Raw genomic sequence first — 16,664 nt, 5'->3', positions numbered from 1 at the left:
GCTCCTCTCTTACATCCCCTCCCTTGGGATCAGCATTGGCACTCTCTCTCTACAGCTATCACTCCATAAAGGCTTTCTCTCTCTAGCCTACAGGCTTTTTTTCTAAGCTGTTCTCATTCCAGCCCCATTTCCACACTCTCCTCACCCAAGGTAGCTTCAGAGGCATCAAGGACTTCATCTACAAAAGGGTCAAGTCACGAAGGGAGCTTGTATTGTCAAGTTTATCTCATTTACAGCACTATTTCATGTTGTTTCTACTATCTTTCTAGAAACTAGTGATTGCCTCTAATGTTGGATGTAAGTGGTGATTGTTGCAGGCTTCTTCCTTGTGGATTGGGCAAGCCAAGAGTTGAAACATGAGCTTGGAGTCCTCCTTTTTGTTGTCTACCTTGTACATATGCTCGAGTCTTGTATCTAGGTCCAAGGTTTTCATTGAGTTCATCAGTTTGGAAGGTGCATTGCACCTTGGTCTTGTATCTCCATTTTCAAGAATAAAGTGAGCCTGGATAAGGGGGGGACTTCGTTAAAAGTTCAAGCATTCAGTAGGAAGGATAAAAAAGAGCAGCAAAGGAAGTTCTTTGCTGGCCTACGGTATGTCGTTCAGCATGAGGTGGACATTGCCACTCCTACTTCTCTCGAAGACACCATCAACATCGCCTTGAAGGTGGAGAAGAAACAGTCTTTCTCCAACAAGCGGAACGGCAGCAGCAACAAGCGGAAGTCCCAGGGAACCTCTTCCAAGGAACAAAAGGGTAAGGAGACAGCAAAGGATGCACCAAAAGAGCAAAAGTCAGCGAGCCAGCCTCCTTCGAAGAAAGCAGCCCGCACTTTCAGCTCATTGTCTTCACAACAGAAGCAAAAGTATTACTCCGAAGGGCGGTGTTTCAAGTGTGGCGAGCGAGGCCACAACTTCTACGAATGCCCTCAAGCTGCCAAAAACAGCAGCAACAAAGAAGCAGCCCCCAAAAAGCCAGTTTTGGTAGTTAATAAGGTGGAAGCACCTCCAAAAAAGGGAGCTGTAAACGACACCCATAGTTTGTTGAAAACATGGGGTCAGGTAAAGGATCAATCCGCTTTGTTTTTGTTCGATAGTGGATGCTTTTGAGAAGAAAAGTGAGTTCTTTCTTCCTGAGATTCACTATCTTGGTCACATTATCTCACGAGAAGGTGTCCGTATGGACCCAGCCAAGACTTGAAGAATGCCCATGAGGTAAGGTCTTTTCTAGGCATATGCTCTTTATTTGGCATTTTGTTGAACTTGCAGCTCCTCTACATGATCTCACTAAGAAAAATCTGAAGTTCAGATGGACCCAAAAAGAAAAGGACTCTTTTAATGCTCTAAAGCATGCCCTGACTATAGCTCCTGTACTTATCATTCCTGACTTAAGGAAACCATTCCTAGTAGCAGCTGATGCCAGTGGCGATTGCCTTGGGGCTTCTCTTACCCAGGATGGTCATGCTGTGGCCTTTGAAAGCCGACGGCTAAGAGATGCTGAACTTCAATATGATATCTATGAAAAAGAACTCTTAGCTGTAATTCATGCTCTCAAACTTTGGAAACATTATCTTTTAGGGATAGATTTTCTTGTAAAAACTGATCATGAAAGTCTTAAATATTTTCTAACTCAACCTCTGATCAGAGAGAGACATATCAAATGGTCTACCTTTCTGCAATCATTTCATTTTCAGATACAATATACTCTTGGAAAAGAGAATGTAGTGGCTGATGCCCTTTCTCGTAGACCACGGCTTCACCATATTTTAGTTCCCTATCATGATGAGCTAACAGCCCTCAAAGAATTCTATGAGGGAGATGCTGATTTTGCTCAGCCATGGGCACATTTGAAAGATGGAGGCACCCATCATGCCTACCACATCAGGGATGGCTATTTATTCATGGAGAACAAACTATGTATCACAAAGCAGCTTAGATCTAAAGTGATGGAGGAAAGCCATAACCCACCCTATGCTGGTCATAGGGGTATTGTGGCCACTTTTTCAGCCATGGATAAATTTTTCTACTGGCCTAACATGAAAAAGGACATTGCTGCCTACATTTCAGCTTGTCTCGCATGTCAAAAAGCTAAGTATGAGAGAGGACAACCCAAGGGTTTACTTCAGCCCCTACCCATTCCTGAGAGACCATGGGAACACATCACCATGGACTTCATCACAGGAATTCCCAAGACCAATCAAAATCATGACATGATTTGGGTGATAGTAGATCGATTCAGCAAGCAAGCCCATTTCATTCCTTGCATAAAGAATCTCAAGGCACTTGAAGCTGCCCATTTATTTATTAGACACATCTTTAGACACCACGGCATGCCCAAGTGATGGAGGAAAGCCATAACCCACCCTATGCTGGTCATAGGGGTATTGTGGCCACTTTTTCAGCCATGGATAAATTTTTCTACTGGCCTAACATGAAAAAGGACATTGCTGCCTACATTTCAGCTTGTCTCGCATGTCAAAAAGCTAAGTATGAGAGAGGACAACCCAAGGGTTTACTTCAGCCCCTACCCATTCCTGAGAGACCATGGGAACACATCACCATGGACTTCATTACAGGAATTTCCAAGACCAATCAAAATCATGACATGATTTGGGTGATAGTAGATCGATTCAGCAAGCAAGCCCATTTCATTCCTTGCATAAAGAATCTCAAGGCACTTGAAGCGGCCCATTTATTTATTAGACACATCTTTAGACACCACGGCATGCCCAAGTCTATAGTATCAGATAGAGACTCAAAGTTCACTAGTAACTTCTGGCAGGCTTTGTTTGAGAACCTTGGAACTCTTCTAAGTTTCTCCTCAGCTTTTCATCCTCAAACGGATGGCCAAACTGAAGTTATGAATAGTATACTCTTGGATTTGCTGAAATTTTATGTGCATGACCAGCAAACCTTTTGGGAGAAATTCCTTCCTCTTGTGGAGTTTGCTTATAATAACACAATTCATTCCTCCACTGGAAAAGCTCCTTTCGAAATTGTATATGGTAGATCCTTACTAACTCCACTCATGCAAACAAAAGAGAAAATCTTGCCGCTGATCAATTCGTGGAGGATTATGACTCTGCTGATGCCACAGTTCGAGCAGCCATTCAAAAGGCACAGGAGAAACAAAGAGCAATTGCAAATAAAAGACGGAGGGCGTTTGCAGTGAAAGAAGGCCAATGGGTCTTATTGAAATTTGAGAAAGCCCGGTTAAAAACCAAAGTGGGTAAAAAGCGCATCTACTTCAAGCTATCCTTTTGATATTATGGTCCTTTTTAGGTGTTGCAGGTAATAAATGATGTCTCAGTCCGATTGAGACTTCCAGAGCATTGGAAGATCCACGATGTCTTCCACGTAAGCTTGGTGAAACCCTTCATTGGGGAACCACCTCAAGAGCCCACACTGGACGATGCACCTGAAGTAGAGGACACCGAGATCTTGTTGATCCCAGAGCAAATTATTCTGCATAACTTCACTACGTGACATCGAGGCACGACTCGCAAGATGTACCTTTTGAAGCTCAGAGGGCTCCCATCCATCGATGCCCAATGGGTGGACAGAGCTACATTTCAGGAGTGTCTTGAAATCCTGGATGCTTATGAGGAAGCATTTCAGTTGAGGACAATCGAATGAAAGACGGAGGGAATGTCATCCTGCTTCAACATGTATCCACTTGCTTGGTACTATTTCTTTTTGGTTTTCAATAGTATGCTTATTAAGAAATGAAATGTTTTCCTACTGTTCAGTTACGGACAATGGGGACTAGGTCTAGCATTTGAGGGTGGACCCCCTTGCTTGGGGTTATGGGCATTAGTGACCCACAAGAGTGATGGCCTCTCCTTGAGAGGGACATCTGGAAACCACACCCCACCTGAGTACCCAAACATGGGACCAATCAAATGCACAGATTGCATACTGACCTAGGAACCATTCAAGAGAATGTTCCTTAAGCTTTGGAAGTGGGCTTGGCAGCATGCCAAGAGTAATGGAGATACAAGATAAGACAACAAACAAATGAGCTCAGTATGGCTCAATTATGACCTTAGAGTACGTCAATAGATAGTCCAAGCTGTTAGGAACCCGTGGGTGCGATCAGAACAACTTTGAAATTTTAGGGTTTTTGGGAGTGACACGTGGCAGATTGCCACATGGAATCTGAGCTGGCAGGTCAGTCCACCTGTCCCACACATGTGGCAGCATGCATGGCAAGTGGCATGGCATGCAGGCCAAGTGTCTGGCCCCAAATCTGGTAGATTTGGGGCAGGTTGTGAGCTGTCCTCTTTGGGACTGCAGCCCACAAAAAATCTGGGACAAGTGTCCACCTTCCACTCTAAGCCTGTGGGGGGGGCTGAGCCTATAAAAGAAAGCCTCTCCCCTTCATTCCCTACATGAAAAATTCGTCACTTTTCTTCTCCCTCCTTTTGGATGATGCAGCAGAACCTCTCCAGCTCCTTGGGTGCAGCCAGCTTCTCCCCAGGCCATTCTCTCACCTCAGCAGCACTTTCTCTCTCTACAATAGCACATTCTCTCTCTACAGTTCCAGCCCCTCCTCTCCAGAAATCTGCCCCCTCTCAGCTCTTCTGGAACACCAGCAGCATCCTCTCTCCTTCTCCTAGCCTGGAGCAGCCACAGCCCCTTTCTCTCTCCTGCTGCAGTCTTTCTCTCTCTACTGCAGAATTTCTCTCTCTACTGTTCCAGCCCATTCCCCTCGCAAAAATCTGCCTTTCTGTGCACCTCTGGAACAGCAGCAGCTCCTCTCTTACATCCCCTCCCTTGGGATCAGCATTGGCACTCTCTCTCTACAGCTATCACTCCATAAAGGCTTTCTCTCTCTAGCCTACAGGCTGTTTTTCTAAGCTGTTCTCAATCCAGGCCCATTTCCACACTCTCCTTACCCAAGGTAGCTTCAAAGGCATCAAGGAATTCATCTACAAAAGGGTCAAGTCACGAAGGGAGCATGTATTGTCAAGTTTATCTCATTTACAGCACTATTTCATGTTGTTTCTACTATCTTTCTAGAAACTAGTGCTTGCCTCTAATGTTGGATGTAAGTGGTGATTGTTGCAGGCTTCTTCCTTGTGGATTGGGCAAGCCAAGAGTTGAAACATGAGCTTGGAGTCCTCCTTTTTGTTGTCTACCTTGTACATATGCTCTTGAGTCTTGTATGTAGGTCCTAGGTTTTCATTGAGTTCATCAGTTTGGAAGGTGAATTGCACCTTGGTCTTGTATCTCCATTTTCAAGAATAAAGTGAGCTTGGATAAGGGGGGGGGGGGCGTCTTGGCCCCTCAGTCATATTGCAATTTCCAATGATGTCACTTTGTGTTTAAGCTGTATAAGTCTTAATTCCAGCTTAATTGCAATCTCTTAAGTTCAAGTATGTGTTTGGCAACTCGCAATCATTTCATTCAAACGCCTTTGCAAAATCCGTTGTCTGAATTGATAGAAAGCACCGAGTAGTTTACACGATATAGGATCCATAATGGTATATTTCGGTCCAAAACCAGACACAATACAAAAGAGATGCATAGTTCCACCAAAACGTGGTCCTCTGATCTTACCAAATGTTCTCCTACTATCTGCTTGGCACCTCTAGACCCTTGAGCCTGCGTGCTCCTCTTGAGCTTATGTATACTCTCCGTCCAGTGATCCCTCCACCTTAGTGTGCTGGGCTTCAGCCTAGGTGGGCAGCACCTTATGAGCGAAATCTGCAGCTTCTCTGTGCCTCCTTCACCTCTTGGATGTAGGCCCAAGGAAGGTCCTTTGCTGCTCCTTTCTGCTCCCTGAATGGCTGCCCTCTTTATATAGGGGCAAAGAACCCCTCCAAAACAGCTAATTGGGTAGTGGGATTGGGCCGACCCAATCAGCTCCCCCCACCAGACTTTCGTGATCTATCCAGCCGCCCTGCTTGACGACCTTTGCAGGCCCTACCTGACCACGTGGCAGGCTGCCGCTGGCCCAGGCAGCCCTGCCCTTCAGCCGACAACATCTAGGGATCTTTTGGCCCCTGAAACTGCTTCCAAACAGGTGTCTATTTGCTGCGCATATCTCGCCTCCATCTGGCCTCTGTTCTGCCCATTTCCGGGTCCTAGAGCCACTCCAACAGATCTATCCAGACACCCTCCTGGCCCTCATTTTGAGGACCTTTGCAGGCCCTACCTGGCCAGGTGGCAGGCTGCCACTGGCCCAGGTAGGCCTGCCCTTCAGCTGACCACATCTAGGGCTCTTTCGGCCCCCCAAACTGCTTCCAAACAGGCGTCTGTTTCATGTGCATATCTCGCCTCCATCTGACCTCTGTTCTGCCCATTCCTAGAGCCACTCCAACACATCCGTACAGTGCTCCGTACAGGTCTGTACTTCTGTGGCAGGCTCCCATGATCCATATGTCCTTGATCCAGGCTCTTAGGTCTGCCCCCAACCCCGCCATACTGCTGTAGGAGCTTGCATGGCAAATCCGTACAGCTCCGGGCCTTCCAGATCCTATGCCCTGTCAGGTATGCTTGTGAACATGTTTTTCTTTATGAGTATACTGCCCACATGGCAGCACCATGCTGCCCATGTGGCAATCCCTGAAGCCGCCCCAGGTACACCCCCCCTGATGCACTCCTCATTTGGCTCACAAGTGGGGAGGTGACCTATACATTTCCAACAGGAGCAGCATACCTTGTAGTTACAGCTTGCACGCATATAGAGACAGCCTGTGAATGCTAGGCTATCTGCATTGAAATGCTAGAATAATCCTTATTTGTTGGGATAGATGGGTCAACTCCCCAGCTGAGAGCCCCCAAATGAGGAGAACTTGGGGAGCGATACTCCTATGTAGGTTATGGGAAAGAGAGGACTGTCACATGGTTAGAAAACAAGCATGCCATGTGGGCAGATATGGTTGCTTAAGGACAAGCCACATGGCTGCCATGTAGGCTCATCCACAGCATGCCTTGTGGACCGCAGATGAGGCTGCAACATGGGCAGAAGACTGAGATCCATCTTGCATTTGGTGGGTCCACCCATTAGGGCAGATGAGTAGAATTCGATATCCATATTAATCTGCTTTTAAAAAATGGATATCAAATTAATCTGCTTTTCAAACATGGATATCAAATTAATCTGCTTTTCAAACATGGTAGTCATGCATAACAGTTTTTTAATTTTAATCCAATGAGTATGTGCTTTATACTCATATTTTCTCATGTTATGTGCTTGTAGGATCAAATACTATAATAACTGTGTCTTTCACACTGTTCAAAAAGACTTTATTGTTCAAACTGGTGACCCGACTGGGACAGGATCTGGTGGAGACTCGGTATACAAGTACTTGTCCTTTCTCTACAATCTACAGGATGAAATTTTTTGATGATCTTCTTCCAAGTTTGGTGATTGAAGAGAGATGCTATTCGATGGATCTTTTTTGAGGTACAATTCACTTTTTGTCATTTTGTTTAGGCTTTTGTATGGGGATCAGGCAAGATTTTTTAGCGATGAAATTCATCCAGACCTTAAGCACAACAAAGTTGGAACAGTCGCAATGACAAGTGCAGGGGAAAATCTTAATGCATCTCAAGTAGGTCCCCTTGCTTAAATTGCCCTATCTCAGGATTTTTCGATAGTTTCTGTTGTGCCGAAGTGGACTTTGAGATTAGTGTGCAAGCCTTGTGAAAGCTACATAGTTCGAGTCTCGTATTTGTCCTTACTCAAGAATCATGTGAAGATCGTTTTGTTGCTCTTCTCTTTGTATATAGTTGGGCACATGCCAGCAGTAAGGAATACATGCTTCATTTGAAACTCAACCAAGTTTTGAACCGTTGGTACAATCTAATGGTGGGATAGCACTTTATTAGTGGTTGGATGAGCACGCTTGTTTTAGTGAGCACAGGAAGGATTTTAGAATCGTCAAGTAGCAGGTATTGTCTGCTATCAAAGGTATCAGTGGGGGTGTGAAAATGAAGCCTTCCGTTCTGTTGCATTGTTGTGGGCCTGAGGAATACAATAACTGCTCTTTTGAGTAATGCAAGGATTTGGAAGCTGTCATGGGTATTGTGTGAAAGCATTTTTGGAGAGGAAGGACGTAGACTATGCTGCCTCTTATACCTTTCCCTACTTAATCAACAAGAGCTTCTCAGAAAGCCCTCCAAGGCTTCAGAGGTTCTATCATATTAATTTGTTCTCCTAAACTTTCTACCTTCTGTTATGAGAAATTGAGTCACAATTTTTTCCGTGTGCTGCTCTGGCTACAGTTTTATATCACTACGCGGGCAGAGCTCGAGTACCTGGATGGAAAGCATACGGTACGATGAAGGCTTTTTACTGTTTTGTGTTTTCTAGTACATTTTTAAAGGCGATTCGAGTTCAACATTTTGAATCGTTTGGGTCAATGTGATTTCTATAATTGTAGATGTTTGGGCCAATGTGATTTCTATAATTGTAGGTGTTTGGGGAAGTGGCAGAAGGCCTGGATACTTTAATGAGAATAAATGAGGCCTATGTGGATGAGCGAGGGTGCCCATTCAAGAATATCAGGTTTGTGATCAGAGAAGTCAAAGTCTGCCATGTTTTGATTTCAATTGTCAACAGTCTCAATTTTATGTGATATGAGGCTTACAGTTGCTACTATTGTTGATGATCTAGAATTAAGCACACTTACGTGCTTGATGATCCCTTTGATGATCCCATGCAACTTTCTGAATTGATACCGGACAAATCACCTGAGTTGATGCCCCCAGCTGAGGTACCCTGCTATGCATGATTGACTTCAAGTTTTACAACCTTGTGGTGCTTATCATGAGGTTAATGTTAGAAACTGAGCTACTGTTTTTTGAACATCACTCACAGCAGAAAGATCTAGAGAATTCTCTTTGCTCACTTCAGATGCACACATACATTGATCACCACCAGAGAATAGAGAAGGTGTAGAGAAAGTTCGCAGACAGATATTCGTCCACAACTGTGGAAAAGACGAAGCTCAAGGGAGCATCAGACATCGACCGGGTGCTGGGCTTAACTACTGCAAAAACCTGATCACGGATGAGGCCTCACTCTCTCTCCTCCTGCGCTGCCAAACTAGTCTTGTATGGGATGTGGAAAAAGGAGGGAAATGCTCTCTATTTATAGGAGGAGGCTAGCCTGCCCCCTCCACCTGCTGCTGGCTTGTCTGGGCCCCCCAGCAGTGAGCCCACTGATCCAGCCAGCCAACCTTGCTGCCGACCCTGGCTCAGGGATTAATGCGACCTGACTGGTGACCTGCAGTCAGCCTTTATACTGACTGGTATACCCCCCTAAACCTGATCTGCTCTGGGGGTTAGAGCCCTATAAGTAGGCGGTACAGCTGCCCTGCTGTGGCCATATTGACTTGCTACATACAGCAGCCTCTCCACCCTCCAACTAACCCACATCTATCGTGGTCTACTGCACCCTAGTTGTAAACAGCAAAAGTTCACTTACTCAGAGCTTGCACAATCAGCAACCACAGGAAGGGGGAGAGAATTGGAGAGCAGGACACAGCATTAGGGCCTAGAGCCAAACGGGCTGGACCCCTCCGAAGGTCTTTATTTCTTGATTGCAAAACTGAGTACAGAGCTTGCAGCCTTAAGCTGTGTAACATTCATGAATGATGAAAAAATACCAGAGCGTTGAAAGAAAGTTGGCAACTGCCACTTGTCAAAATCCTAACTACCTTCTAGCTACATGCCGATGACTCGGCAACTCTGGAGCCTTCTAAGGCCATGGTCACATGGACACCTCCTGGCTGCTTGCTAAGCTTTATAAAACTGAGAGAATAAACCACTCTTGAGAACCTGCAACAATTAATCAAATGCACATAGCCATGGCACCTATTAATCGTTAGCCTCTCGCATTCAAGTAGAAATCTCTAGACTAATCCTAGTCTCGGTGGGCGTCCCCACCAAGCAAACCGGTGCACACAAAATAGAAACACTTTGGTTGATTGGGATCAATCCTCTCTGACCGTGGTTGAGAACCTTGACCAAGGTCAAAGTACTTAACTCTAGTCAAAACTCTCTAATTGTAGTCAGCACAAATGCTTTGGTCTACCAAAGTCAACCTTCATTGGCCGAAACCAAGACTCCTTGACCGAAGTCAAGCCTCATTGACCGAAGTCAATGCTTTGAGCAAATAAAACAACTCTTTGACCATTGCAAAATAAAGGAGAACTCTTTGACTATAGTCAAATAAAAGGTCAACTTTATTATTTACTTAGGATATTTTCAACTTGGTAACATTCCCTCGACTTCTAATCAGTTTACTTCAATTAAGAAGCCTCCTTGTAAAGGTCCAAAACTTGTGGGCAGTCTGACAGCATGTCTTCATCATCCACTTGGCATTCAATGCCGAATAATTTTTAAACTTGACAAGGCACTTGTAAGTCACCCTGCCTTGGGGGCCTTTGTGTACTGTACGGTAGCTACCTCATTGATTTCTTATGTGACCCGAAAGGGTCACAGCTTGGCATAGACTTTTTCTTTTCCCTTTAACTTGCAAGCCTAGTCTGACAGCATGTCTTCATCATCCACTTGGCATTCAATGCCGAATAATTTTTAAACTTGACAAGGCACTTGTAAGTCACCCTGCCTTGGGGGCCTTTGTGTACTGTACGGTAGCTACCTCATTGATTTCTTATGTGACCCGAAAGGGTCACAGCTTGGCATAGACTTTTTCTTTTCCCTTTAATTTGCAAGCCTAGTCTCTCAAATTTCAAAAGCACCCAATCTCCTTGAACTTGCGAAGCCTAGTTTCTCAAAATTCAAAAGCGCCCAATCTCCTTCTTTGAGGCTCAATTGTCTTTTGTGCTTATCTGCAGCCCTCTTATGCTTCTCTTGGTGGCTGTCCATACTTGGCTGAATGCTGTCTCAAGATCTTGGACATATTGATCAGCTGCAAATATCTCATCTTTAGTCTTGAGGATAGGTGGCAGAATCCACTTTCCATAGATAACCTCAAATGGGGTTTTTCCTGTGGAGCTGTGGACAATGTTATTGTAAGAAAACTCTTGCTCAGCCACATAGTATTTCAGCAAATCAAGTACTGTTGAATTTGCTATCTCAATTTGAACATCTTTTTGGCTCTCCAAAATAGGCTGGTCATTCTGGGATGTCGTTCACTGACAATGGTCTTCGGCATACCATGGTGCTTGAAGATCTAGGCGAGGAAAACTTTAGCCATATGGTCTGCCTTAATAGTCTTCTGTACTAGAATAAAATGGGCCTGTTTGCTGAATCTATCCATAATAGTTCATATCATTTCCTGTCTTTGATCGTGGGTAAATTAAAGATAAAGTCCATTGCTATGCTCTCCCAGGGTGCTTGAGGCACAGGAAGAGGCGTCAATAGGCCAAGTGCTTTTCATCTATCATACTTAACTTTCTGACAAGTAAGGCATTTTGTAACAAACTTATGTATATCCTTGCGCATGGCTTGCAAGTAAAAATATCTCCCTAGTGCTTGAGTAGTAACTGCAATACATCCATGTTCAGGATACGGGGGTGCATGGCATTCCTTCGAGTATTAAATGCTATCTTTTGTGGTTCACCTCATTTGAAGACTGCATTCTTCTTTATCAGATCATGAAGTGGAGTGGCATTGTTAGCAAAGTGCCTGATAAATCTCCTATAATAGGAACGAAGGCCCAAGAAGCTGCTTACCTCATGTATAGTTTTCAGCTCAAGCCATTCTTGAATGGCCTGTATCTTACTCGGATTGATTTGTATCCCATTCTTGGAAACGGCATGCCTCTTCTAGGAAAAACTCACTCTTGTTTAGGGTCGACCAACGGGGGTCACAGTGGCTCTGGTTAGACGCAGAGCTACGACCAGGAGATGTACCAAGATTGCATCCTTGGGGGGCGTCAGCGCTCTATTGCTGACCTCATGCCTCCACTTCCACAGCTTGAGGTTCAGCTGCTGCTGCTGCTGATGATGATGGTTATGATGATGTCGATGATGATGCTGAGATTGCCAAGTGCCTGCCATTTCACGTTGGCTAAACAGTCAATCGAATGATTCACCCGTCATACAGATGGAAATCCCCATGAACAATTCCTTTGTCATAGCACGTGCCGCCAACTAGCCCACATGGAGGATTTACACACGTGTGGTGATTTTCCCTTGGACCCGTCAAGTTGGATGGAGGAGGCAAGACCTTACGCTCTGATACTAATGTAAATGGCAAAAAATTCACTTGCTCACAGTCAATAGTCATAGGAAGGGGGAGAGAATAGGAAGTAGGACACATCACTAGGGCCCAGAACCGATTGCATTGGACCCCCCTTCCCCCCCGTGGCCCGCCGCTCGCCCTCCCCCTCCCCGAAGGTCTTTATTTCTTGATTGCAAAACTGAGTACAGAGCTTGCAGCCTGAAGCTGCGTAACAATTCGGGAATGATGAAAAACAAGAGGGTGGAAAGAAAGTTGGCAACTGCCGCTTGTCAAAATCCTAACTACCTTCTAGTTACATGCCAATGACTTGACAATCCTGGAGCCTTCTAAGGCCACGATCACATAGACACCTCTTGGCTACTTGCCAAGCTCCATAAAACTGGGAGAATAAACCACTCTTGAGAAACAATTAAATGCACGTAGCCATGGCACCCATTAATCATTAGCCTCTCACGTGCAAATACAAATCTCTAGGCTAATCCTAGTCTTTGTATGTGTCCCCACCAAGCGAATCAGTGCACACAAAATAGAAACACTCTGGTTGATTGGGGTCAACCCTCTTTGACCGTGGTTGAGAACCTTGACCGAGGTCAAAGTACTTAATCCTATCCAAATATCTCTGACCGTATTCAGCACAAATGCTCTGGTCGACCGAAGTGAACCCTCCTTGGCGGAAACCAAGACTCCTTGACCAAATTCAATGCTTTGAGCAAATAAAAGAACTTTTTGACCATAGCAAAATAAAAGAAGAACTCTTTGACTATAGTCAAATAAAAGCGCAACTTTATTATTTATTTAGGATATTTTCAACTTGGTAACACTAGTCTTGGTCGTATATGGGGGCATGTACAAAATCTCTTCCCAAAGACCAGCTGGAACACCTCATACAACGCATGGGTATAGGTTGACAGTAAGTCACTAGATGTGTTGTTAGAAAAGATCAGTGCCCTGAATATACTTGAGGGGTTGTTAGAAATCGGACAATACATCAGCTCCGCGATCTCCTCAATAATCATCTCCTGGATAAAATGGTAATAGACGTCAATGTTCGTGCATGAAACACAGGGTTCTTAGGAATTGCTATACATTTTTTATTGTTGCACACAATCACTGTTGCACCCTCTTGAGGAACATCCATATCTTCCAAAATCCAGGTGAGCCATGACGACTCGCAAGCTGCAACACATGCTCACTTGTATTCTACCTCTATTGAAGATAGGGCTATTGCAAGCTGTTTCTTCCAGAGCCATGAAATGATACTTGATGCCAAAATGAAACAGTAACCTGTTATCGAGCATCTGGTATCTGAGTCAACTGCCCAGTCTGAATCATAAAACACATCCAGCTCCAAACCTGTGCTTTGACTTGTGCAATTGTGATTCATTGGGAATAATCAAGTAGGGGTGTGTGTGTGTGTGTGCACGTACGGGCTCTTCAGCCAGTTGTTGCCTATAATGAGTGAGAAGGTTGATGTGCAATGTTTATGTGGAGATTTCAATAATGCTCCAATGATACATCTTGTCATATGCATATATATTGGACAGCTCTTGATGACTTTCAATTTGAGGATTGCAAGCCCGTTTCGACACCTTTGGAGCTTGGCTTTGATCCTTTTGATGCCACTCTTTATCAATAGGCTGTTGGTCGGTTGCTGATTTATTTGTGCTTGACCTGATCTACAATATGCCATTTTTGAGCTAAATAGATTTTTAAACAAACCCAGTACACAGCTTTGGCAGGCAGTGAAACATGTCTTTCGTTACTTGAAGGGCGGTAGCATTCGGGGCTTCTCTACGATGCTGGTAATGCATCCTTTCACAAGCAGTGACTGGGCCTGCTGTTATGACAGGGGGGTGTCACAATTGTTTTATGTTTGGGGCTCCTGCATATCTTGGTTCAGCAAGAGTAGGCTTTAATTGCTACTTCTAGTTATGAGGCTGAGTACAGGGCAACCTTTATAGCTACTGTTGCAAGTGGCAACAGTAGCTATAAAGGTTGGGGCTTCCTGCATATCTTGGTTCAGCAAGAGTAGGCTTCAATTGCTACTTCTAGTTATGAGGCTGAGTACAGGGATGTGGCAACAGTAGCTATAAAGGTTGGGGCTTCCTGCATATCTTGGTTCAGCAAGAGTAGGCTTCAATTGCTACTTCTAGTTATGAGGCTGAGTACAGGACAACCTTTATAGCTACTTCTAGTTATGAGGTTGAGTACAGGGCAACCTTTATAGCTACTGTTGCAAGTACTTGATGATCTTGATGTTGGTTAGACCCCTTCTACTACCATTTACACTGACAACCCAAATGCTTTGGCTATTGTGCACAATCCCATGTTTCACGCACATATATAATTATGTTAGGGAGCAACTGTCAGCAATGGAGGACAACTTGGCAGATTCTTCACAAAGGCTCTACCTTGAACCAAGTTTGAAGCTTTGTGGCAAGCTTTACACTTGGTACCTTTGTTATGTGATACTGTTATCCCTGTACTAACATACGAAGCTATATCCTTCATGGACGAATATGTGCAACCATAATTTAGTTTTCAAGTATTCCTATGACGTTTCCAAGATACTTCATCCATACTATGGAGGGGGACTTCCTTGGTATGAACCTTGTAAGCTAGATCTATCGGTTTTAGGACACTTAGTACAATTAGTACTAGTCCTATCTAGGGTTAGGACACTTAGGACGTTTCGTCCTAAGTTAGGCCGTATAGTACATGGCTACTCTTTGTACTATTATCTATTCTCATTCTTGTAAGTACACTTGAGTTGTTTCGTGTTCATTGCTTCCCACTCATGGCACTTGAAGCAAGCATGAAGCAGTAATCTGAAGTGTACCTCCATGTATCCTAATCTCCAGCCCAATCTATCCTATAAGCTCCTTCTTGGCGCAATGCGTGATCTCATTGCTTGTTGTGTCTTTGAGGTATCCTAGAAAGCTGAGTCCAGCCTCTATGTGCTCTTTCCTTAGTTTGGATGGAATTGACGGAGCATTCTCACTACAAAAGTTATGTTAGGCTTGGTATTAGTTAAATACAGCAACCACAACCATTTTCCGGTAGACCGTTGCATCAATTAACAAAGAAGTGTTCTTTGTTCCGACCTCAATTGGGGTTGGTGCTTTGCCTTCCTGCATTTACAATCTTTTCAGCACCCCTTGCTCCTATACCAAGGGAATAATGGAGGAGTGCTAAATCTATCATTTTGAAATCCTGCGTCACGAGTCCTTGACTTCCTAGAGCTTTCTCGTGTGATTACCTGTAATGTTTAAATCATCAATGTAAATGATAATGATCCTGGTCTTACCTTCTTTTGTGAAGAGAGAGAGGTTAGGATTAGATGGGCTACAAGGTAATCTATCTCATGGAAGTAGTCCCTATCCTCAAATACTATGCCCTCAAGGCTTGTTTTGGCCCATACAGTGCCATGTGAAGTCTGCATACCTTCTTTCCATCTCTGGATTTCGTGACCCCTTTGAATGCTCAACATACACTTCTTCTTACAGTTCACCATTTAGAAAGGCAAACTTCACGTCCATTTGATAAATTGGCCATTGAGGGTTGGTTGCCAGCGTTTGCCTATAGGAGCAAATGTCTCTCCATAATCAACTCCCTCTGAACGTGCATAGCCTTTGACCACAAGTCTTTCCTTGTACTTAGGCAAAGTTCCATCAGATTTGTACTTCCTCTTCCGGGGTCTATCAACAAGGTCCCAAGTGTGGTTCTTTAGAATGGCCTGCATTTCTACTTTCATAGCAGCCTGCCACCGTGGGACTTCCTACGCTTCTTCAAAGGCCCTTAGTTCCACGACCTTTTGGATCTGAATCATCAAAGCATAGTTTACACTACAGGCTTTTCATCGAGATCTCACCTTCGAAGTGCTTATATGTGTAACTCCTAAATTCTTATAGGTCTTTAGGTACCACTTTGGTAACTTACTTTCCTTCATCAGGGCCAGCCTTGTTGGCATGGCTGCCTCAGACTCAAACTTTTATTCCTTAGTTTCCAGATTCTTCGTCTCTTGTTCTTGTGTAATGGTCTCTGGGGAACAAATAGAGCTTTTGGTGTAGTTGCTTGTGGTTCGGACTCTATCTCATGGAGCAGCACATCTCTGCTCACCACTAGCTTCTTCGTCTCAAGGTCCTACAATCAATAGGCTTTGATTCCTCACTGTACCAGTGAACATACAATTCTACTCCTAGGATAAAACTTAGTCCTGTCTGCTTTGTTTACATGCACATGAGCATTAGAATCAGAAATCCTTTAATGGGAAATAACAAGCTTCTTACCAAAATATGCTTTGTATGGAGTTTCCCCTTCCCCTTGGTGATATGGCTGATAGACAAAAGATTCTTGCAGAGATTCGGGACATAAAGAACTTTAGTCACTACCTTTCCTTCTCTTGAATCCATAGTGAACGGAATGCTACTGATTCCTTCGACTGAGCACTTCCTGCTGTCCCCAACTGCTACATGTGAATTCAAATGTGCAGGTTGTAGTTCCT

General features: G+C 44.3%; 1 protein-coding gene across 3 annotated transcripts in view; it reads left to right on the top strand.

The window, feature by feature from the left end:
* CYP59 (cyclophilin 59) overlaps window positions 1-16,664 on the top strand; it is a 70,062-nt gene that overhangs the window by 19,146 nt on the left and 34,252 nt on the right. For 2 of the 3 annotated variants that reach the window (XM_087379103.1, XM_087379104.1), the window contains 5 exons: window positions 7,203-7,307; window positions 7,440-7,557; window positions 8,231-8,281; window positions 8,422-8,513; window positions 8,622-8,721. In XM_087379103.1, the coding sequence (XP_087235229.1) occupies window positions 7,203-7,307; window positions 7,440-7,557; window positions 8,231-8,281; window positions 8,422-8,513; window positions 8,622-8,721 (466 nt within the window). The remainder of the gene's footprint in view (window positions 1-7,202; window positions 7,308-7,439; window positions 7,558-8,230; window positions 8,282-8,421; window positions 8,514-8,621; window positions 8,722-16,664) is intronic. The other variant, XM_087379105.1, reaches the window with a different exon arrangement.

This window comes from Dipteris shenzhenensis, chromosome 9 (assembly GCF_047967505.1).
Source record: "Dipteris shenzhenensis isolate YYH24624 ecotype China chromosome 9, Dip_SZ_1.0, whole genome shotgun sequence".
NCBI lineage: Eukaryota > Viridiplantae > Streptophyta > Polypodiopsida > Gleicheniales > Dipteridaceae > Dipteris > Dipteris shenzhenensis.
The sequence above is the reverse complement of the archived record's forward strand: the minus strand, read 5'-3'. Positions and strand labels throughout refer to the sequence as shown.